The sequence below is a fragment of the Camelus dromedarius genome, chromosome 4, assembly GCF_036321535.1.
Source record: "Camelus dromedarius isolate mCamDro1 chromosome 4, mCamDro1.pat, whole genome shotgun sequence".
NCBI classification, from domain to species: Eukaryota; Metazoa; Chordata; class Mammalia; order Artiodactyla; family Camelidae; genus Camelus; species Camelus dromedarius.
In genome coordinates, this window is record NC_087439.1 from 45581437 (window position 1) to 45605408 (window position 23972).

Consider the following 23972-nt stretch of genomic DNA (forward strand, 5'->3'; position numbering starts at 1 on the left):
TCACTGTTTGCAGATGACTTGATATTATACATAGAAAATCCTAAAGATGCCAACAAAAAACTACTAGAGCTTATCAATGAATTCAGTAAAGTTGCAGGATACAAAATTAATATACAGAAGTCTGCTGCATTTCTATATACTAACAATGAAATATCAGAAAAAGAAAAAAAAGGAAACAATCCATTTACCATCATATCAAAAAGAATGAAATACCTAGGAATAAACCTACCTAAGGAGCGAAAGGACCTGTACTCTGAAAACTATAAGACACTGATGAAAGAAAGATGACATGAACAAATGGAAAGATACACTGATTTCTTGGATTGGAAGAATCAATATTGTTAAAATGGCCATACTGCCCAAGGCAATATACAGATTCAGAGCAATCCCTATCAAATTACCAATGGCATTTTTCACAGAAGGAACAAAAATTTTTTTAATTTGTATGAAAACACAAAAAGACCCTGGATAGTAGAAACAATCTTGAGAAAGAAGAACGAAGCTGAAGGAATCATGCTCCCTGACTTTAAACTATACTATAAAGCTATAATAATCAAGCAGTATGGTACTAGCACAAAAAACCAGACACATAGATCAATGGAACAGGATAGAAAGCCCAGAAATAAACCCCCACACATATGGTCAATTTATCTGCAACAAAGGAAGCAAGAACATACAATGGAGAAAAGATTGTCTCTTCAATAAGTGGTGCTGGGAAAACTGGACAACTACAGGTAAAATAATGAAATTAGAACATTCTCTAACACCATATACAAAAATTAATCTCAAAATGGATTAAAGACCTAAATGTAAGACCAGATACTCTAAAACTCCTAGAGGAAAACATGAAACACTCTTTGACAGAAATCACAGCAATGTATTTTTGTATCCATCTCCTAGAGTAATAGAAGTAAAAACAAAACCAAATGAGACCTAACTAAACTTAAAAGCTTTTGCAAAGCAAAGGAAACCATAAACAAAACAAAAAGACAACCTATAGAATGGGAAAAAATATTTGCAAATGACATGACTGACAAGGGATTAATTTCCAAATCATACAAACAGCTCATATAGCTTAATATCAAAAAAACAAACAACTCAATTCAAAAATGGGCAGAAGACCTAACTAAATAGACATTTCTCCAAATAAGACATACAGATGGCTAACAAGCACATGAAAAGATGCTCAATATCACTAATTATTAGAGAAATGCAAATCAAAACTACAATGAGGTATCACCTCACACCAATCAGAATGGCTATCAATAAAAATTCTACAAATAATAAATGCTGGAGAGGATATAGAGAAAAAGGAAGCCTCCTACACTGTTGGTGGGAACATAAATTGGTGCAGCCCCTATGAAAAACAGTATGGAGGTTCCTTGAAAAACTAACTACCATATGATCCAGCAATCCCACTCCTGGGTATATATCTGGAGGAAACTCTAATTTGAAAAGATACATGCACCCCAGTGTTCACAGCAACACTATTTACAATAGCCAAGACATGGAAGCAACCTAAATGTCCATCGACAGATGAATAGATAAAGAAGATGTCGTGTATATATATACAATGGAATACTATTCAGCCATAAAAAAGAATAAAATAATGCCATTTGCTGCAACATAGATGGACCTAGAGATTATTAAGTGAAACAAGCAGAAATAGAAAAACTAATACCATATGATATCACTTATATGTGGAATCTTAAAAAAATGATACAAATGAACTTATTTGCAAACCAGAAACAGACTCAGACATAGAAAACAAACTATGTTTATCAAAGGGGAAAGGGGCAGGAGGAATAAATTAGGAGTTTGGGATTAACATATACACACTACTATATATAAAATAGATAAACAACAAGGATCTACTTTATAGCACAGGTTACTATATTCAATATCCTTTAATAACCTATAATAGAAAAGAATCTGAAAAAGACTAGACATATATGTATATATGTATAACTGAGACACTTTACTGTATACCTGAAACTAACACAACGTTGTAAATCAACTACACTTCAATTTAAAAAAAGATTAGTAAATCACCTATGATAATCAACCAGTGTAATACTATATAGCACATTGTAATATTATACAGTGTGCTGTATATTATACATGTTATAAATATGACATACATGCACTTACATATGTTGTATTCCACACAGATGTATGGGAAGATGCTCATAATACAAAAGGTAAGTGAAAATGGCAAATGTTTCTTGAGCTATCATTTTTTTAATGCATATTATATGCATAGAAAAGTGTCTGAAAATATATACAGCAAGATATTATATCTGGGTGTAGAGAGTCTCCCTGATCTTTATTTTCTTCTCATGAATATCTGTATTTTATACAGTACAACAGTGGGTATATATTATTTTTTAATCAGAAAAGATTTCTAAAAAAGGAAACATTTTGCCACCAGTTCTTTTTGTCATTTACTTTAGGGAGAAAGATATTGCTATACTTTCATTGATTAGTGATTGGTAAGTATTCAGACCATTTGGGAGTGTGGAGCATTTTCATTAAATAAAATATAAAGAAGAAAAGATGAGCACAGCAATAGGAACAGCTCTGGTATCTCAAAAGCCACATGATTTATGGTACTTGCTCTTTGTTCTCCCCCCTTATCAGAATTTGATAAAGCTCACCTTCAGCAGATGATTTGTAGACAGTTTTAATTGGTCCGGATGTGGCACCAGATGAGTCAGGTACAAAACCGAGTTTTCAGTGTGGTTGTGCTCACTAGATTGTGGGAACACAGCAAAAAGCCTCCAACTCTGCCCGGAAGAGGTGGCTGGGATGGGGGTGGGGCAGGAAAGGTTCTTCAGAAGAGCTGACACTTGAGCTAAAGGGTAAGGATGCAATGGCCAGGTGGGCAAGAGAGGAGATTATTCCAGGCAAAAGCACAGAAGTCTGAATACAACCCTGGGAAGTTAGTGTGTGCTTGGCAAATACTTATTTATTGTGATGGTGGTGGTGAGTTGAAAAACAACAAAGCATTCTAGAAATCCTAACTTTCCAGTTTTTGTAATAAAAGATGCATTAACTGACACATTTTGGGTGCCTTCGAACTTAACACGATAATTTATGTTCTTAAAATATTTTATTATTTTCCAGTCTTCTGTGTCTTCAAAGTTATTTAAATAAATCTAAGCAGTAAGAAGAATATGCAAGGACATCTAGCTGATATAAATCAGGAAAGAATTGATACGTAGTGACAGTGTGGGTAGATTCAGATCTGGGTGTTCCACATTTATACCCTCAGCCCTTAGACTGTTCAGATTCCTCGTAGGAACTAAATGAGAATGTTCGAATCTCCAGTTGGGGTTCGATCTATGACCAGTTCATATGGAAACCCTGTTAGCGCTCAGGTTAGCACGGATCTTTTACAAAGGGCCATGTCCTCGTCTCTGATGTCATTCCTTAAATGTCTTAATTTACCTTCAGAACTTGAACTTATTGAAACCATTTCTGAAGATGTTCATGTTTTCTATTATCTTTCATGGTAATAACTTCCAGAAGGAAAGTTGTATGACTTATTTGTCTGAAACTTGCCTCCGTCAAGATTCATGGGGCTCCTACTGTGTTAAAGTGTCTTGGTCTGAGCATATTTTTTGCAGGGTGGATTGGCTGCTGCTTCTTGGGGAAACCAGATTGACCTCTTCTTAGTAAAAGCTCCATGTACAGAAGATTTTTTTTTTTCTCTGAGGTATTAAAGAGGCAGGAACAAATTTACTTGGTTATGCTGATTAGCCTTTCTCCCAGGGCTACCAAGTAAGACTGGAGTTTACCATGAGAACTACTCCCAAATCTGGAGATGGCAGGAAGCTAACAAAAATCAACCCACAATGAATTAGCTGCAACCTAGCCTGATTTGAAATTAGAATATGCTTTCAAGTGAATGACTAATAGGTTTCATTCAAGAACGACTAATGGGTTTCTCAGTTTGTCTAGAAGCCATTCTGAATTACAATTGATCAAAGATAAGGCACAGTCTTACAAATTTTATGAAAGTTAATAAAAACCACACAAAGAAATTTAAATGAAGATTAGAAAATGGAGAGTCAAAGGGTAGTCAGCATGTCTCTATTCCTGTTCAAGAAAAAAGTTACTGATTCTAACCCTAAAGGAGAAAAAGACCAGTTACAGGACCAGCCTGATTGGTCAGATCCCCAAAGAGCACCCTGCTTCCTATGTTTTAATTCTAAGTTGTAATTTGGTTTCCAGAGTTTATCAGCCAACTAGTGAGAGGGAAAGTATAGTCCAGATTTTGGTACTCACTATAAAATCACACACTGGCATTCTACTTTTCAAGTATGACCCTTCTGAGTTTGGTTAGTGCAACTCAGCTCCCCCCAAAAATCATTACCCCTCAATGAACTAGCAAACTGACTTTTGGAGGCTGCAAAGTTTAGCCCTAGTTTTGGACCAAGGTGACTTCACCTAGTGCCACCAACCCAGCATGACCAAGCCAGCTGGCCTTGTGGATCTGTGCTGCAGAAGAGAGATGCTGGGGCATTCTCAGGCCCCATGGGCTCAGGAGCCAGCCTCCACGCTGCCTCTCATCTGGTCACACTGGGATTGGAGTTTAAGAAAAGAGAATTCAATGTGAGTTTTGCCTGGGGGGCTTTTTCAGGGCAGATGCCCAGCAGAAGGATTCTCAGTAGTGACAGAGTTCCCATCTTCCCAAGAACCCACAATTCAATGCACTGACTGCAGTAAAGTAGGAGAGTGGCCAAGCCCTGGAAGGCGGTCTGCTTGAGACTTTAGTTATGGCTTCTGAGGGGCTAGAGGAGCCCTAGAAATATGCAGTGAATCAGATCTAGAGAGACAACTACCTCCTATTCACCACTCTTTGATAACCAAATTTATGGCTTCTGTCATGTGATTCCTAGCAGAGGCTGAGAACAGTATTATTTTTAAAAAATTTTCCTACAGGTACAAAATACTATCATGCTTTAAGAAGAGTAATTCCTTAATATCGTCTAATACCAACCCACAGTCAACATCCCCCAATTATTCTAAGAATCGTCCTTTACAATGATTTGTCCAAGCCAAGATCCAATCTAGGACATTATATCAAGTTGTTAGGTCCCTAAATCTCTATAGATATACAGTATTCCCTTTTTTCATGAAACTGACTTAATGAACCAATTATCCTATAAAATAACTCACCATCTATATTTGTCTGCTTGATTCTTTTCGGTCTTAGCTTTTCCCTCTATACCCTGTGTTTTGGTATATCTAAAGCTTTGGTTGGATTAAGTTAAATGTTTTTGACCAAAAGAAAAAAATAGAAATATCTTAAGTGATGCCAAATACTTTATATTGCCTCCCATCACAAGGCAACGTCATCCAGGCATTAGTGGTGCTAAGACTGGCACTAATTGAGCTGGTAACCTGATTTCTCCAATATGCAGTTACCCTGCTCCCTTTGTGACCTGAAGAAGGAATCTGTGTGGTGGCATTTTGGCACCATATGAATGTTCTATTCACCATCAACCTTTTGTCTATAAAGTTTTATCAGCAATTGATAATTCTTATCTGGGTCAGTAATTCCCCTTTGGAATCTCCTTTTCTATGTCAGCAGGTTTTATGCTGCACTGTTTACTAGTTATGACAAATTATGAAGCAAGTCATTAAGCTTCTAGATCCTTAATTCCCTCACCTGTAAAATGAGTATGGTTGTTAGAAATAGTAGATGAGATAACCCTGCATCCGTGGCCTGGTGACATGTGTGCAGGCACTAAGCATTGGCTGATTTTTGTGAATGTGCTTTTCCTCATTTTGGAACTGACAGCTTGCAAAACATCATCCACTTGCTTCCAGTCTCAGGTCCCTGGAGCATATGACAATGTATCTGATAAAATTGCTGCAGAGCAGTTGAGGCTGTTAGACTTTTGAAGAAACCTGACTTACACCATTTTTTAAGGCAAACTGGAATTTGTTTCAAGTAAAGGCTGCTAAGATTAGTTTTTGCTAAGGCGTGTTATAAGAACCAGGGCCCTTGACATGCTTCAGGGGAGATGGGTTCCATTGGTAAGATTACATCTGGGAAATGCTGCCTATTCTTTTCCATTCTTGAGGTTCCATTGTGCATATTATTAAGTTAAAGTTTCTGGAAATCCTCTTAGGAAAGAAACCTGCTTAACTTTGTTAAATCAAGTACAAGTGCCTATGTACACTACTCATCCTGCCTCTGCCTTTTAGAAACCAAGTAAGACATGTGAAAATTATATTGAGATGCCTTGGATTCTTCAGAGGCTTCAGTGAGGAAGTAATCAAACTGATGAGCTGATCCCAGTGAAGAGGTGGAATGTGTCTGCACTTGCCTTTGGATCCTGAAAAGCCTTGCAAGCTTGAGGAGTTCTTAAGAAGTTATATATCCTTGTTGGGGCAGGAAAGGCAAAATTGGAGACCCCATGGTAATTCGGCAGCCAAACTCTTCTCAGATTTTCTCCAAAGCCCACCAGGACTCTGAGAGGACCTGAATCCACCTGTCCTATAGGTGTCCCAGAGCCACTGGGACTTGCCTAAGCTGACAGGAATGAGTTCTTGGGCCAATGCACAGAGACCCAAGGCACAACTGGTGTCATTGTTCAGAGGAAGAGCAGAGGATTTGGAGTCAGACTAACAGGATTAAGTGTCTTAGCTCTACCAGGTATATGCCATGATCCCTGGGCAAATCCCTTACCCTCTCTGAGCTGATTTCTTCATCTGTATAATTGGGACAGTTAAACCACTTAGTTCAAATGGTTGAGAAATTCTCATTAATTATGTAGAAGCATTTTAAAAACTATGAAGTGCTGTATAAATGCTAATTAATTTAATTTTAATGCAGAGGGTATTACTGATCTTCATGGCCCACATTTTGGGGGTCCACTAGTCATCCTTTTGTTTATTCAACTTGTCAAATATGTATTGAGCACTTACAGTGTACCAGGTACAGAATTAGGTGCTAGTATAAAGTACAGAATAAAGCAGATCCAGTCCCTGCTTTCTTGGAACTTACATTCCATAGTGGGAAACACATGATAAACAAATATTCACACAAATAAATATATCATTACAGTCCCCTCTTCCCAGGTACTGATGTGATACTTCTCAAATGAGTATATTGCATATAATCTATATATATATGATGCATTTTGAAGATAATACCATTTCAGAAAATGAATTTTTCAGTTGAAATAAAGAATAAGATTTTTTAAATGTAGAACTAGAAGAGGCCTGAGTAATAATTTATTTCAATCCCCTCATTTTATAGATGAGGAAAACTAGAACCCAGAATACTAGAAAAGTTTGCCCAGTCATGTTTGTGTGTGGAGAGACAGAGAAAGAGAGAGAGACCAAGGATCTTGAGGCAGGAGTTAGAACCCAGACTTCCCTCCCCTTGGTCAGTGCTTTCCACTCTCCTGGGTTCCATCTGACAGGGATTGTAAAATCCTGTTTTATCAGTGAGTTATAATTATCACATTTTTATACAATGTGTTCTAATTTCTGGAAATTGGGACACAGCACAATTGGCTTTTCCAAACTTTGCTCCATGAAACATTACTGTTTTAATAAATGTTAATAGGTTATCAGTTTTTTAAATTTTTGATCAATTTATTTTAGAAAACTCTGCATCACCCCACCCCAACTTTAGAAATCCATAAATGCACGTTATGATTGTAAAAGATCATTCCTGCAGTAAGGAAACCTCTTATGCTATGTACAGCTCAGCATTTCCCAAACTTATTTGACTACAGAATCTATCTTGAATTATTTAGCAATGGGATTAATGTGCTGGGTGGGAAGTACAGCCTAGCTTGGTTGGCTTCTTGGTAAAGTTTGTGAACGCCCAATAGTAAGCTGGATTGGATCACACAGCTTTAAAAAGGGCAGTTTCTTAAATCAGGCTGACTGTGGATGTAGGAGCAGCACCAGGTAGGATGCATTTCCTTAAGTTGACCAGGTCCTTTTTAACCAAGGACTGGAATGGGAAACAATGGAAGCTTAGAGTATGTTCTGATACATTTTTGGAGGAAAATATTCCTCTTTGTAAGTTCTTTTTGTTGTTCGTTACCATTTTCCAAAGTTCTAAAAATTATAATTTTTTTATTTTTAGGCATTCACAAGCCCAGAGTTCTTCAAAAGGGTACAATGTCTTCGCAGGACATTCAGTTAAGGTAGCTGGACATCTTGATTCTGAAGTAACTGTGTATCCTTATTACAGACTCATCCAAGTCCGTGGTCATGAAGCCTGTCTGTGGCTGCTTGGTTGGGCCATCCAAACATGAACTGTTAGTGATATTTTGAAGTCTTTGAGACAAAAGCGCAGCTCACTAAAGAATTTTGGTTCAGCAGAGAGACAGGGAGGTACAGTGAAGATAGAATCAAAAGCCTGGAAATTTGCTGCTGAGAATAAATGCTGGCTGCTCCCTGAGGTGATTTGTCTGTGCACTCCACTCTCTACAGATGTTAGAGCCTCTTTTTGAGTAAGGACCTGAGGTTCTTTGGTAGCACTTTGATATCCTGCTCGAATTCAATATGTGAAATGGAGGCGTCTCTCTGTGACTTGGAGCCCACAGCAGGCTTTGAAGTCTGATCCAATTTTTGCTGCCTACTATTTGATGTTGAAAGGATGAAATGAAGAAAATGTACAGTTTTTGCCAGTAACTCTGCTGAGCATATGTAAGATTAAAAAAACAAAATCCTTTGGATGATGTACTTAGAAATGTTAAGTAGATTAATACCTTCCTATAGGTTTTCTTTTTTCTTTCTTAGGAATAAAAATTAAGTATGAGAGAAAATCGGCACATAGCTGTTTTTGTATGGACTATAGTTAATTCAGGAGAGGGCTAGGTTGATTTGTTCAGAGGAAGAAATAAATGAATGAAGCAAAAGGTGTTGAGACTTTGCAACTAATTTCCCCAAAGAAAGGACCCACATGACCTCAAGATACTTAGATTTTCCCCCAGTACAATTGGAGCTAAGGGTCCTTTAGTTATACGGAAGCCATGTCCTTAAGGCTGCCTAATCAGAGGATAAAAATAATGTTTCTTTTAATGGGTCTTTCTGAAGCACCCTGTTTCTGGGACTGGTTCACTGTCTTCTCGGACTTGCCATGCTGCTCCAGACCACCCAGGACTGAGTCCCTCCAGAGGAGCCCCTGCAAAACCTGGTAAGAACATTTTAAATTATGTGCTGCTTCTACTATTTGCAAGCTTTTGTACTTTTTAATGAGTTGTTTAGGCAGGACTGTGTAGAAGATAAAACTCAGATAGTAATATGACCTAATGTGAGCAAGAAGTTCAGATTTGGGAAGCCATACAGGCTGGAAGCAAGACTGGTATTAAAGGTAGCAGCTGACCACCCACCTGTGCCACTGGTTTAGTTTTTTGAAGGAAGAAAATGAATATCAAAGGCCATACTTCTCCCTTCACTTGTAAGAACTTCAAGTTAGGGAAATGCTTTAAAACTTTATTTTCTTAAAGGAAAGATAAACAGTTGACCAGCTTTCAGTGGAGCGGATAGTTCAGGGTCAAAATCTAGGGCTTGGTAAGGAATATGGATTTAAAGAGTAGTTCTGCCCTTTTGGCAACACAGCCATCCTTTCAGCAAGAATATAGACATCTTGCCACACTCCTTTGGGACATAGCATCTTTGGCCCCTTTTCTAAATTCTTTCCTACAGAATATGGTAAAAGTCAGCTTGGGGCTTATGTGTGGCTATAATCAGGACTTCTGGAAGATAAAATAGAAGCATGATCATAAGAAATATTCATGACCTAGAAGATACTAAGCACAATGTGGACTATTCCAAAGAAAGAAACCTTTTCAACATAAAATAGTGATACTATACTTATGGTCAACCTCATTTGTTTTTCTGAAATATGCAGTAGTTTCTTAGGTCTCTTCAGATTTCTTCTTAGCCTGTTTTTCAGTGAAAAAGCTATAGACTGTGAAGTGGGAAATGCATAATAAATGTGTTAGGACCTTCGGTCCATATGGAACTTAAACTCTTGGAGTAAGACAGTAGAAGATTAGTGTATTACAGCTGAACCTCTTAAATGGCTATGCAGAAAATGATAAACCTGTCCAAGAGAAGATTTTCCCCATAGCCAGATAATGTTCAGGCCACAATGAGGTAGAGGTAGGAATAGTACAAAAAAAGAGGGAAAATTTGGGAAAAGATAGTGTGGTGAATCAGAATCCATTGTGTAAGAATTTGGTTGGCACTTTTCTCTATCCAAACAGATAATCTGTACCTTTTAATTGGGATGTTTAGACAACTTACATTTAATGTGGTTATTGATATATTTTGGTTTATATCTATCATCTTGCTGTTTGTTTTCTATTTTTCCCATCTGGTCTTTGTTCTCTTTTGGCATTCTACTTTAAAATACATGTAAAAAGAAAAACTTAATGTATGGTTAAATAGCCAAAGAGACAGATTCTGGAATCAGACTTGCATGAATTCAAATCTCTGCTTTCCTGTGTAGCATTAATGAAATTATGTAACGTCTCCTTACCTCAATACCTACACATGTGAAATGAGGAAAATGGTAGTTCATAGCCATAGGGTTGTACTAAGGATTAAATGAGCTCGTAGAAGTAAAGGGCACAGTTTGGTGTCTTGTTTCTTAGTTAAGTGTACATTATAATGTCAGCTGCTGCAGTGATAGTTATTACTGTTGATACTATATAAATGCAAAGTTAATCTATAAGTATGAAAAATGGGTAGAGATATAAATTTCTTATTGTAAGGCATTAAGTTTTGGTGGTATAGTTTAGGAAGAGTAAAAATTTATTACAGTTTGAATTAACTACTAAAGAGACTTGTTGGATTACAATCATCTTTCCCCATCTTTAGGAAAGTATACCCCAAATTCAAACTTGTAAGTTACACATCTGATTTGCTGTAAATGGTTCACACGCGCTTTTCTGTCAGAATTGCTCCTTCCTTCCAGTCTAGATGGTTTTCCGTTGAGTCTGCCACCATCACCGTTACTTCTTATACTGTTATAAACAGTATTCTAAGTGCTCTTCCTGCTTCCATTTTTTTCCTTCTTCGTATTTCCTCATGCACAGATATCTGAAGAGTTTTTCTAAAGCATGCCCTGATCATAACATTCTCTTCCTCCATAATCTTCAGTGGCCCCCCCATTGTTTCAGCATCAACTCTAAGTTTCTTGGCATGACATACAAGGCTGTCTCTGTTCTCGTCCTAATCTTCCTTTCTAGCTCTATCTTCCACTGATCTCACTCCCTTATTCTCAGCTTAAGAATAACCAAACTACTCTCTATACTCCAAGCATGCCCAGTGTGTTCTTTCTCTCCTCTGTGACTTTGTTTATGCTGCTCTGTCTGCCCCACCTGTCATCCTTTGCTGTTCATTCTCAGAGTCCTCACCATTCTTCAGAGTCCACCATGGCTCCCTCTGAGCCCTTTGACTTTTCTTTTAGTACTAATCATATCCTGCCTTGTATTAGTTATTTTCATTCACCTAATAGATTTTAAACTCTTTGGGGTCATATCTTTTCATTTCTGAATTCTCTTCTCACAGCTTAGCCTAGGTCCCCAAATCAAATTCTTCAGCATCCAAAGCTGTGATGAAATATAATGGAAGCAGAAATGAAATGAAAATCCTGAGTCACTGAGCCACAGAAAAGTTTTAAATTGTATTTATAAAGTGTATAATTCTGGAACATTGCACTTGCCGAGAGTAACTTTAACTACATTGCATTTTAAAGATGGACCTGGAACATTTCTAGGGTGCTGAGGAGCAAGCTGTATTGTACCAGCCTCCATTATGCAGTTGGCCATGCATAATGTTGGGGGGTGTTAGAGCCCCACCCCCGTCCCCTCGAGTGCCTAGCATTGGGCCTTAGTGATCTGGTTTCAGCTCTTCAGATTTGCTGAGCAAATCATACACACTTCCTTTCACACAATTGCTTCTCTCATGCCATCACGTCATCATTTCCCTTACCTTTCCTCATTACTTAATTTTGTTGATCTTGGCAGAAGTTCAGCTATCAGAAGGCAAACTTGAGCTGTATTTCATCCTTGAAACTCTTAGTCCTTAGAGTGACCAAACATCTCGATCTTCCCTGGACTGAAGCTTTTCCAGAATGTAGGTTTACAGTGCTAAAATCAGGACTGTCTCAGGCAAACTGGGACAAGTGGTCACCTGATAATAATACTGAAAGCTGAAATTGATAGGGGGAGAACTTTTTTTTAATTAGATCACTCTATTAGGCAAGACTGAGCCTTAGACCTGTACTACAGAATCACCTTACACTGGCTGCCTGTGTTTGGAAGGCAATGCAAGCAGCTTGCCAAAAAGCAACCAATGTGATCATAAAGGGCTCAGATGTCACCCATTTGACAGGGAGAGCGTGTTTCTACAACAGAGGCTCAAAGGCAACATAATCCCTGTCGGGAAAGCACATGGAAACCAGACCCTACAAAGGCAAGGCTACTGGGCCTCCCTGTCCCACACCCAATGCCACTACAGGAAGCCACATACAAGACTTGGAGGCCACTCTTGGGCCCTCACATATGGGTAGTCTCTGGTGCTTTGAATCCCTGCTCTTTTTGGTTCCCATTGGACTGATCCATCTTTTCTTCTTGCCTGGGTGCCATGGAATTCACCATAAACCCTCATCATGGAGCCTCACTCTCAGGACTTTTCTCAGTGAGATGGTAAAGGAATTGCAGACATAGAATTCCTACCTTTAGCATGGGAGGTAGAAAAAAAACCTCCTTGATAAAGGATCTTTTTTAGACTACTGGTTCTCAATCTGTAAGGGTCAGAGTCACCAGAAGTCTTGTTAAAACAGATCACTGGCCTATCCCACAGTTTACGATTTTGTGTGAGGTAGGGGAGAGGGGAGATTAGCGTTTTTATTGTGTTCCTAGGTGATACAGTGCTGCTGGTTGGGGGACTGCCCTTTAAGAACCACATCCCCTATCTCTATGATACGACATTGAAGTAGAAAAAGTGAACTTTATATATATAACTTTCTATTATTCGTTCAACAAATGCTTATTGAGCACCTACTGTATGTCAACCACAGGCCAGGAAGTGAAACAAGACACTTAAGAGATAAATGCAATTCTAATATCTTGGTCTTTGCAGCTGTTATTTTCCGAAGCAGGTTTGGTAGCACATTTAGTGTCCATATTTATCTCAAGTAGTGTCATTAAATTCTCAGGAAGTTGTCAAGAACCAAGTTACATTTACTTGTAACTTTGCTGTAGTGGAGGTGGAGGGGAGTATTCCAGACTTTTTAACGTGTCTCAGTCTCTAAAATTATTAGGGATTATTGCCTTTAAATGATATCTCTATTTTATAAACTCTGCTGCCTCTGCCAGCCCTCCACAAGGCAAAATTGCTCTAAAGCCCATCAGATCTGAGTATTTGCACATATTTCTAATGTGTATGGCATTCCCATAACATTTGTGCCCTGGCTTTTTGCAGAAGAATTTAGACAAGGCCAGCATAAGGAATGGACAATTTGAGGTTTGAGGACATGAGGGCAGAGGGATGGAAGGAGAAAATTTAATTTCTAACCTAGCCCCATTCATATTAGTTGCTCACCTTCTCTGTTCTGTTTAAAAGACTTTCTTCATGTTTTCTAGATCTCGTCTGGTAGTTGAGTGTGGTTTTGTCTTGGTGGGAGAGAGCAAGCCCAGTGCCTGGGACTTCAACTGTAGTCATGGCGGTGTGCACCAACCGAAGGCTCCGCAGAACTGCAGCTTAATGAAGGAATTCTGTGGGCTACCTACCAAGAGGGAAAGATTCCTTTTGACAAGCCATTTTCCCTGAAATTTGGGGGTGTGGATGATAGGAAGAAAGGATGTGGTCCACATAGGTCGGCACTGCATCCCCTCGCACCACCTCAGCTGCTGAGCCGGTGAGATTCTGGCTCCCTTGGAGGAGTTGAGGCTGGAGAGGAAAGTGGCTGTCTCTGTGAGGGCTGATAGGTAGACGCTGTGGAGGTCAATTGTTAGCCCCAGTTCCTGAGGCCACATACCTCATGGAAAGACTTGTGAGAGCCTATAATCCTTCCCGCAGCCCGTTAAAGCATGTTACAGAGTTGGGTAGTTTTTGGACATTCTTTCTGCTTAGGTTGTTACTGCAAGCATGTCTGAAAAGTTCAGCAGGAACTTTTGCGGTGCTTTCCTGAGTCTATGAGTTCAGGATGCCCTTTTTGTGGATGCCAAGTTGGGCTCTGGCATTGACCCAGGACATCAAGAACGCAGCTGCCAAACAACACTGGGGCAGGGCGTATGAGTCCAGTTAGGGTACTTGGCTTCCAGCATTGGATGTCGAAGGCATGGCTATAAAATGTGCAGAGAGGAATTTGGGTTTTAAATTCCCTTCTTACTTGATGTGTTTGAAACTGCATAAGCTCACTGTTAACCTTGGCTGCCTCTTTCGTTTCATTTTAAAGGATTCTTTTCAACTTTAAAATGAAATACACAGTTGTGTAGTGGGAGTGGAGTGATTTTTCTTCTTTTTACTTTTGTTTGTTTTCCAAGATCAGGAGTAATAAATTTTTGAGGTTTTTTTTTTTTAATTAATGCTTTTTTTAGTAGCTTTGGGTTTTTAGAAAAATTGGACAAAGTACAGAGTTCCCGTATACTCCCTTACCTCTCCCTCTCCCCACAGTTTCCCCTATTTTTAACATCTTGCATTAGTGTGGCTCATTTGTTACAATGATGAGTTAATCTTGATTTATTTTTATTAACAAAGTCCGTTATTTGTACTAAGGTTCACTCATTGTGTTGTACAGTCTGTGAGTTTTGACAAATATGTAATGACATGTATCCACCATTACAGTATCACACAGAATAGTTTTATTTACCTAACAGTCCCCTGCATTCCACTCGTTCATCCCTCCCTCTCTCTCCTTAAGCTCCTGGCAATCACTGTGTTTTTGTTTTTTTTTTAACTATCTTCATAGTTTTGCCTTTTCCTGAATATCATATAGTTGGAATCAGATAGTATGTAGCCTTTTCAGATTGGCTTCTTTCAATCAGCAATATGCCTTTAAAGTTCCTTCATGTCTTTGCATGCCTTGATACTTTATTTCTTTTTATTGCTAAAATGATTTGTTACATGGATATACCACAGTTTGTTTATCCATTCGCCTACTGAAGGACATCTTGGTTACTTACAGGTTTTGCCAATTATGAATAAAGCTGTTAGAAATATTTTTTGTGCAAGTTTTTATATGGGTGTAAGTTTTTAAATCCTTTGGTTGAATACTAAAACGTGTGGTTGCTAGATTATATGGTAAGAGTATGTTCAGTTTTATAAAAAACTGCCAAACTGTCTTCCGAAGTGACTGCACCATTTTGCATTCCTCCCAGCAATGAATGAGAGTTCCTTTTGTTCTTCATCCTCACCAGCATGTCAGTGTTTTGGCTTTCTGCCATTTTAATAGGTGTGTAGTACTATCTCTTTGTTGTTTTAGTTTGTATATCCCTGATGACATATAATGTGGAGCATCTTTTCATATGCTTATTTACCATGTATAAAATTTCTTTGGTGAAGTGTCTGTTCAGATCTTTTGCCCATTTTTAAATTGTGTTGTTTATTCTCTTATTTTGAGTGTTTAAGAGTTCTTTGAATATTTCGAATACCAGTCCTTTGTGAGAGACATACTCTTGCAAATATTTCTTCCAGTCTGTGGCTTGTCTTTTCATTCTCTTAACAGTGTGTTTTGTAGCAGTAATGAATTTTTCATGTTTATAATCAGGGAGAAAAATGTTTTTAAATATACCTGACTGTCAGCATGGCACCCACTCTCTATCCAAGAAAGTGAAACAGCCTGAGAAAAACAAGATACTTGGTTATTCGGTAGTTGAGCATATGAGAACCATGACACAAGTGTGTTCCCTAAATTAAATGTGATCAGTGTAAGTGTTATGAGGAGGCAAGACAGACATAGTCCAAAAAACTGTGATTATATGATGGTGTGCAGGACCATGGTAAGATTTTTCTCTCAGTTTTCATTTTTACTTGACATTCCTGTTTCTTTGCTACTTGTGCTCCTTAAGTAACTAGATCTCCGAGAATGACCAGGAAGACTCTAGGGCTGTCTGCTTCCAATAAAAACTGTATTTAGCAAGAGAGAAATTATCAGTTTAAATTCAAAGAAGGCTGGGAGAGAGTGAAATGCACCTTTAACATTCATTCACTCAGGGCTTCAGTCAGCTTTACTTATCGAGTAGTAGTTAAGGGGCAGGTGCTACACTGGCTGCTGGTGGTATATAAGGGAGCAAGGTCCAGGCTTGCGCTTGGGAGTTTACGTTCCAAGGGAGGAATGGACAAGTAAGTCTGAAATCAATCTCCTTTGGCCAGGGGGTTAAGAAGAGTGAGCCCTGGAGCTGTGCTATGACCAGGATACTCTCGGGATCTCGTGGAGCGGAGAAGGGTCAGACGGGCTACTACCAAACCTGAGAAGTGAAGGGGGAGCAGGAACTGGGCAGACAAAGAGTACAGAAAGTTGTTTCTGGCCCTCTGCCTGTTTCCTCTCCACACCAGGAAAAGCTCATAAGTGGCATGAGATTGTGGTAGTTTTGTTTTTTACACATTTTAAAATCCTGAAATGTAATATGCTACAGAAAAAAAAGTTTAAAAATGAGATGGACAGTGTAATGAATTATTATAAAGTCCCCACACAATTACAACTGAGATTAGAAGACAGATGCCTCCTGCTGCCCCTTCCTGGTGATGACTCTCCCCACCTTCCTGCGAATGTGTCCTAAATGTCATAATTTCCTGGTGACTGCTTTTAAACTTAGTATAACTGGAACCACACGGCATATATTCTTTGGTTTCTAGCTTTCTTCTTTTTTTCTTAACATAATATTATTAATTTATTTCTTTTCAGTGCTGTACAGTATCCCCTTTTATGAATCCATCCTTCTGTGTCTGGGCATCTGGTTGAGATCCTTTTGTTCAACCTTTTCATTTTACAGATGAGAAAACTGAGTCCTAGTTGGTATTCCCAGAGCTAGGACCCAACCCAGAGCGATGCTCTAGAGAAATATCAAGGAAGTGATGTCTCTGGAACAGCTTTCAGGGCCCAGGCCATTCTTGATGGTTCTTTGGATGGCCATTTTAGCTTCTTCCATGTATTTTCCCCTTTGCTCTGCAGAGAGACAGGGAAAAAGAGGAACCTCAAGGGCCTGAACACTTAGCTGTAGTTCAGCTGTAGACTCTGAAGTCGGCTGCATTATGCTTAAGTTATTTGACTGTTTGTTCACTGGTCACAGTTTAGGATTTCACAAGCTCTATCCTGGTTAGGCTCAAAGGCAAGAAGGCAAAATAAGGGACATAAAGCCATGCCTGGGGGATTATTGGCATTAGGTGTTAAGTGTTTTATGTAGGTCTGACTGCTGTTGGGTTTAGATTTAAATTACTTGGGATTTAAAAAGGGAACAGACATATTTCTTATGAAACTGTGAATATGAAGGTGGGATAATGACAGGAAAGAGAACTTCAAAATAAGCAATGGATATCAAATGAGTCCACAGTTTTTCTCCCAACTGAAAACAATTCCCAGTGACTACCTGATCCCCTACAAGCCACGGTACTCTTATCTTAAACCAGAGCCTTCCTGAGTTCTGTCCATCACATCCCAAACCTTTCCACTCCCACATTTTGCCCATCCTTCCAGCACTTTGCTGGTATTTAAGCCTTTTATTACACTGAACTTCCCTGCTCTATGGCCTGTGTTCCTAGATTCCTAAGAATGTGTGTGTGTGTGTGTGTGTGTGTGTGTGTGTGTGTGTGTGTGTGTGTATGATGCTCTGGCAGCTTTGGGAGGACTCTGGGTCAGGAATTGCCCTTCAAAAATAAGACTCCAGATTAATACAGGAGAATAGAGCTTGGCATATGGAAAGCACCTAATGTGTTTAGCTGCTGCTGCTGCTGTGTTTTCTAACTCCTCAAATGAGAATCACTTCTGAAAGTACTTAATTTTCAAGCTAACAACTCCTTCCTTCCTTCTGTTCAATTGTCGAGTCTTATGGAATATACTAACATTTCTACAACCTGCATTTGGTTTATGCTCGATATCACCACAAGTCTCAAGAGTTTATCACCTTGAACCTTTTCCACATTTAAGAAGACTGGGACTAATTTGCTGGTATTTTCTGTGCCTGGCAACTTGTGTAATGGGAAGGAGTTATGTTTCATTAATCCACCTAAATGGTTTAAGGAATATTTAGGTTTCTCACCAACTCAGATCCCCATTTTCTTTCTCCGCTATCCAGAGGGGTTGTTAGGCTGCTTGGTAGTGAATAATTAGAACAACCAGTCTACCCTGGCATTAGGCTAGGTTTGCCTGACCTAATATACATGAAGATCAGTGGTCCCAAAGGGACCCTTCCTTTTGAAAGGAAGAGATTAATGATATCCCATTTCATTACATTGGTGCCAGGAATTTTCTCTAAGCAGCCTATTTAAAAGAACAAATTCAAACAGGCCCCAGAAACAATGCAAGAGATCTGCAAAGCATTCAAGGGATGAGTTTACACACTATCCTGATATCAAAGGAGAAGTTTTGATGCCAGGACACAATGGCTGGGCTCTCCCAATGAGCACACACCAACTTGAAATGCCAAAGTCTGCATTTGTGCAGAAATCAGGTAAGTTCAAAGAGCTCTAGGCTTGATTCAGCTCTTAACTGATTCATCCTCCAAAAGGACAGTTGGCATGCTAACTCGTTACCCATGGCCTCAGTGTTTGGGGTGTGGGTGGGGGACAGAGCACCCGAGGATCCACTCCAAATCTCCAAGGGTCACATTACAAAGTGTCGGTTCTGTTTGTCATTCACTGCTATATTTACCCATGCCCAGAGCAGTTCAGCTCACAGCATCACCCTTGCACTCTGCCCTCTGATTTTCAGCTTGGGTTGCCATCTGGGGACCGAGCTCTTCTCATCTGTTATGGGCTGCCATTCTTTGTTCTAGACTGCATCCTATTATTCAGTTAATTAATGGAGCCCCCACTTCATGTAGCATTTTCTACCTAACACTGGGGGAAGGCACTGGAAAAAAGTACATTGCATTGTCTCGCCCCTTAAAGGTGAAATTAAAGATGCTCCCTCTCACCCACTACTCTGAGTAAATTAACCCATATGGTCATAGGGAACAATCTGTAAATAATTGCTGAGTGATTAGAGGATTGAATATATGCTACATAAAGGTTTTGCTTGCATTATCTGTAACCATTAAATTATAAGCATTGACCTTAGAGTTATCTTCTCTGCAGCACTCCTGACAAATCATTATCCAGGCTGATCTCACACTTTCTTTTGCAGACCTGTGAGAGCTCCTATGAGAAACTAATGTGATCCGTGCACCCTAACCCCAGAAAAATGGGCAAATGCACAACTGCAACATTTTGCACATAATGTCAAGGACTCCCCAAACATCTTCATGGTTTCATCAGGGCCTCCATCCCAGCTTAAGAATCTCTTTGCTAGTGAGAGTAACTGACTAATGTTAAAGACTATCAATTTCATGGTTAGAAAGCTTGATAAAAGGATTTTTCTTCTTGCTTCCAGTAACTGAACAAGAAAAAAATTGTTATTTCTTTTTCCATGTGGTAGTTCTTCAAATATTTGTAGATGGTTTTAGCTTTCTCATTCAGACTTCTCTTTCGGGCTTTTGACTCTCTAATTCATCAAATAACCCTTAAAAGCCGTGGCTGTACTCAATTTTTGTGCCAGGATCTAAAGCCTTGGGAGTAGAAGACATGCATGTAGTCCAAAAAAGATAGAGCAGTCATTCTCAAAAATGCTAAGGCGGGTTCCAGTAGTGGTCCCTTCTTCATTTAAAAGAAAAACAACTTGATCCCTTTTAAAAAATTTAAAAACCTCAGAATTTCTTGCAAAGGGCAAAGGGAGGGAGAGATACAAACTACTATATATAAAATAGATAAACAACAAGGTCCTACTGTATGGCACAGGGAAATATATTCAAAATTTTATAATAACCTATAATGAAAAAGAATACATATAGTGTATAACTGAATCACTGTTCTGTACACCAGAAACTAGCACAACATTCTAAATCAAATATACTCCAATTAAAAATAAAAGTATTTTTCAGAAATTGATTGTGATCCCCATTATGACATTTTATGCACTTTCTTTGAGTCTACTCACCCCTAACAGTGTTTTCTTACCTGTCCTATTACAACTAATGCTCTTGACCTTGACATGGAGGCCTGCAGGTACGGGCCTGTGGCCTTTCTTCAAATCCTATGTACCCTGGAGCCTAGTGAGAGTGGAGCTATTAGCACATACACCTAAAGGGCATGGAAAAGGTATGGCATCTGGAACCCGAAAGGAGAGAGCCATGTGAGTATAGGGGTCTTGAGAAGAGAGATGACCTTCAATCAAGAATACAGTCCATACAAGACAATCCCACAGGAAAGGAGCTGCAGAATAAGAGAATATTTTCTCTCTTTTTCCTTACTTTCTTCCTTCCTTCTGATTTCTTGCTAGGGCTCTCTGTTGCCCAAACCACTGGAAGGCATACAGGTCATCTTCTGAGTCAGAGAACATGGTAGAAATAGATGGAGAATGGATCTGCTGGGAAGGAATGCTACACCATTTAAAAGGACCCAACATAACTTCAATTCCTAATATGAAGTTCACACCCCTCTCCCACAAAGACAAAAAATACCTCTCTGAAAGATATTTTATAAATAGTGCCTCCGTTAGGAATTGTTCTCTGCTTAAATAAACCAATACCAGAATATGGTGACATCAGTAGATAAATGTATATTGTCTTCATGTTATGAGAACTCCAGTGGAGTAGGCAGTTTCTGGTATTGATCCAGAAGATCAAAAATGTCAGGCAAGGCCAAGCCTCTGTGATTCTCTTGGCTTTTTTTTTTTTTTTTTTTCATGGTTCCAAGATAGCTGCTGGAGCTCCAGTCATCATGGCTGCATTCTTTGTGAATGGGCAAAAAGGGTTTTCCTGGAGCCCCTATGCAATGACTTCTGTTTACATCTCCTTTATCTGCAGGAGAACCTAAAAAACATATTTGACTTCATCACACTGTGGCCCCTACGATATAAGCGTTCTGTTGGGAAAGAAGCAGGAAAAAATGGATGTTGAGGAGACAGCTAGTAGTGTCTACCCAAGATAGAATTTAATCACCTCAGGCATATATGCTAAGGGCATAGTTTCATGCTGGTTTCTGAACTTGGGAATTTTTAAGTTATATGAATATTCCCTCTTGAATGATCAGATTTAGCCTCGGATCATTCTTCATGGAATACCAAGGCCTGCAGGCAAGAGAAAGACCACTTATAAGAGATGCTTTTAAAATTCTAAGGCAGAAATTCAAGTGTGTCTTGTGGAAACAGTTTGTCCAAACAAAATAAAGCTCTTTCTGATCTGAGTCTAGAAATAGGAGAAATGGAAAAGACACACTTTGCTGACATGCTAGTGCAAGTATAAAGGATCAATTTTTGTGCACAAATATTTTGCTGTGTATATTGAGGGACCTTTTTAAAAATGGTCAGATCCTTTATCCCAATAATTTACTCATAATCAGCCTTTTGAAAAAGTCTAGAAAAAGTTAAAGAGAACAATTAATTCAATACTGCTGTATTATAGAGTAGTATATAACTATAAACTACATTACAAAGCATTTATGATAGCATGGGAGAATTGGTTTTATTACCGTAATAGCCTAAGGTTCTGATGAAGTTTAGCCTGAGTATCTCAGTCCTCTAGGTTTCTCTTCCTTTAATATCCAGCTGAAATGGCTGGAGCCCCCAACCTAGTATAAACAGTAGGTTTTATACACTCTACTCCATTGCAGTCATGCTCCTGACTTGCTGTCTGTCAGAACCTCAGACTGCAAGAAAAGAAACCCAGACACCCCTTTAGAATGAAATTGACCAAGAGCTTTAAAGGGCAATTCATAAAAAGAAAAATACAAATGACCTATGACTGGATGCCAAAATGTTCAACCTCAAAATTTAATACGAGAAATGAAAAGTTCTCTTTTGCTTATCAAACAGGCTGTGATGGAAAAAAGATAATACCTGGGGTGTCAGGAAAACGAGGAAGCAAGGGCATTCATAGTATCGTTTGTGGGGGCAGCAGCCTCTTTGAGTGCAAATCTGCCAATATATCATTTGTCCCAGCAATACCTACTCCATAAACTTACCTTCTGTACAGAATCAGATAAGCACATTGAAAGCTGTTTACACGATACTGTGACTAGTTGTATTGAAGCATAAAAAGAGCCCAGTGATGTTCATTCCCAGTCACTGCAGATATTGGTAGATAATTAGAGAAAGAGGGAAGCACTTGACATGGTGCCTAGCACACAGTAGGTGCTTAATGACTGTTTATTGAATGACAAATTAATTCAGATGGGAGAAATTAGTTTTGTCCCCCAAAGTATTTTAGCCGCATGTTGTAAATATTTCTGTTCAACATCTTTAGCCATGGGACTTGAGCTTAGGAGATGGGACATGGCCATCTGTCTAGAACAGTGGGAGACTTTCAGGGATGAGATTTCTTTCTGCTCATCTGTCTTTCGTTTCTTTTCTTTTTTGTAAAAATCAGTTAGCAAAATGAATGTGGTCTCCAAGCAAGACTGGAGAAAGAGATTAGTAGTGAACTTGTAGGGGGCAGGTAGACCAAATCTCACTGCTCTATGGTTTGCTTAGCTTATGCAGTGTTTTGGGTGAGAGAAAATTAAACTAGGTCATCTTATTGACAAGCATAATCATTTTAGATAAATTTGCATAGTCTGGAGAGATAGTCTAAGGCCCTGCTGAAAAGAGGGTGTAGCTTGCTTTAAAGTCTTTTCCCCTCCTCTGCTCAAACACTTTTCCCATAACACACCAGAAAAATCCCCAAACCTTCATTGCAAAAGAATTTGGCTACAGTAATCAGTGAAGACAACTTGAAATATTGGTCTTCCTATCAGCAGGTTATAGTGCATTAAAATATGCTTGGATTTTAATGATGAAAATATGTTGAATTAGAAACTTCTGCAAGTTTCATTATTTTCTCAACAATTCCCAACAGAATGTGTTTAAATCACTTAATGTAAGAAAGCATCAAAAATAGGTTGAGACTTGTTCCTGACTGTTTATGTTACAAAGAGAAGGATGATGTAGCACTGCTGTGTTAGAAGGACTCTTTGGATAGAAAATGCAGTGTAGGTGCATAACATGGTGTCTAAGGAAAAAAAATGAGTGTTGGAATGTGGCTATGACATTATTATTTTACTGATTGTAAATGCCTGAGAATTTTTACCATGTGACTTGTGTAGGCAATAACGTGAAAATAAAGTTAAATTTGAGTTTCATGTTAAATATGCATTAGCTAGAATTCTATCATTTGAAGTTTTCTAAGTTCTGCTTACTCCAACAACTAAATATTATTATCTGTCTTATGGAGAAAGTTACAAGTGGCTGGTGAGAAAAATCCTAATTTCTTCAACAGCATTTTCTCACTGACTAATTTATTAAAGTTCTCTGCACTGACCTTATTAAAAGTATTGGAATCTGTGGTGTTATCAGATCATACTGGTAAAAGAAAGCTCAATTTTTAAAAAAAATCTTACAAAGTGTGAATGGGTTTGGCATTTGGAAGAGGGGCTCACTCTCAGTAAGTAAATCTTCTCTATATAATTCTGAAGCTCACATGTTTCTGATTAGCTCCCTGCTGTCTTATTGGTCCCTCCTGAAAGTCAGGAAGGTTAGCAGAGTGCATGCGTTCCTCATGTCTCGGCATGATTGAGTGCAGGTGTGAGAGGACAGCAGTAACCTGATGAGGAGCTGAAGCAGGCTATGCCCGAGTCAGACTCAGATCCTTAGAACTTCAGCACGGGTATCTGTCAGCCATCTAACCTTTAATATTGTCAGAGTCTTAAATGAGACACTCAGCCCAGTGGCATGTGGGAAACAGATTTTT

At 38.8% G+C, this 23972-nt stretch overlaps 1 protein-coding gene across 1 annotated transcript in view; it reads left to right on the top strand.

Annotated features, from left to right (window-relative positions):
- The window catches only part of MYO3B (myosin IIIB), a 346577-nt gene that overhangs the window by 262796 nt on the left and 59809 nt on the right, over positions 1–23972 (top strand). The window contains exons 31-32 of the mRNA XM_064484895.1: positions 8120–8180; positions 9076–9175. Of these exons, the coding sequence (XP_064340965.1) occupies positions 8120–8180; positions 9076–9175 (161 nt within the window). The remainder of the gene's footprint in view (positions 1–8119; positions 8181–9075; positions 9176–23972) is intronic.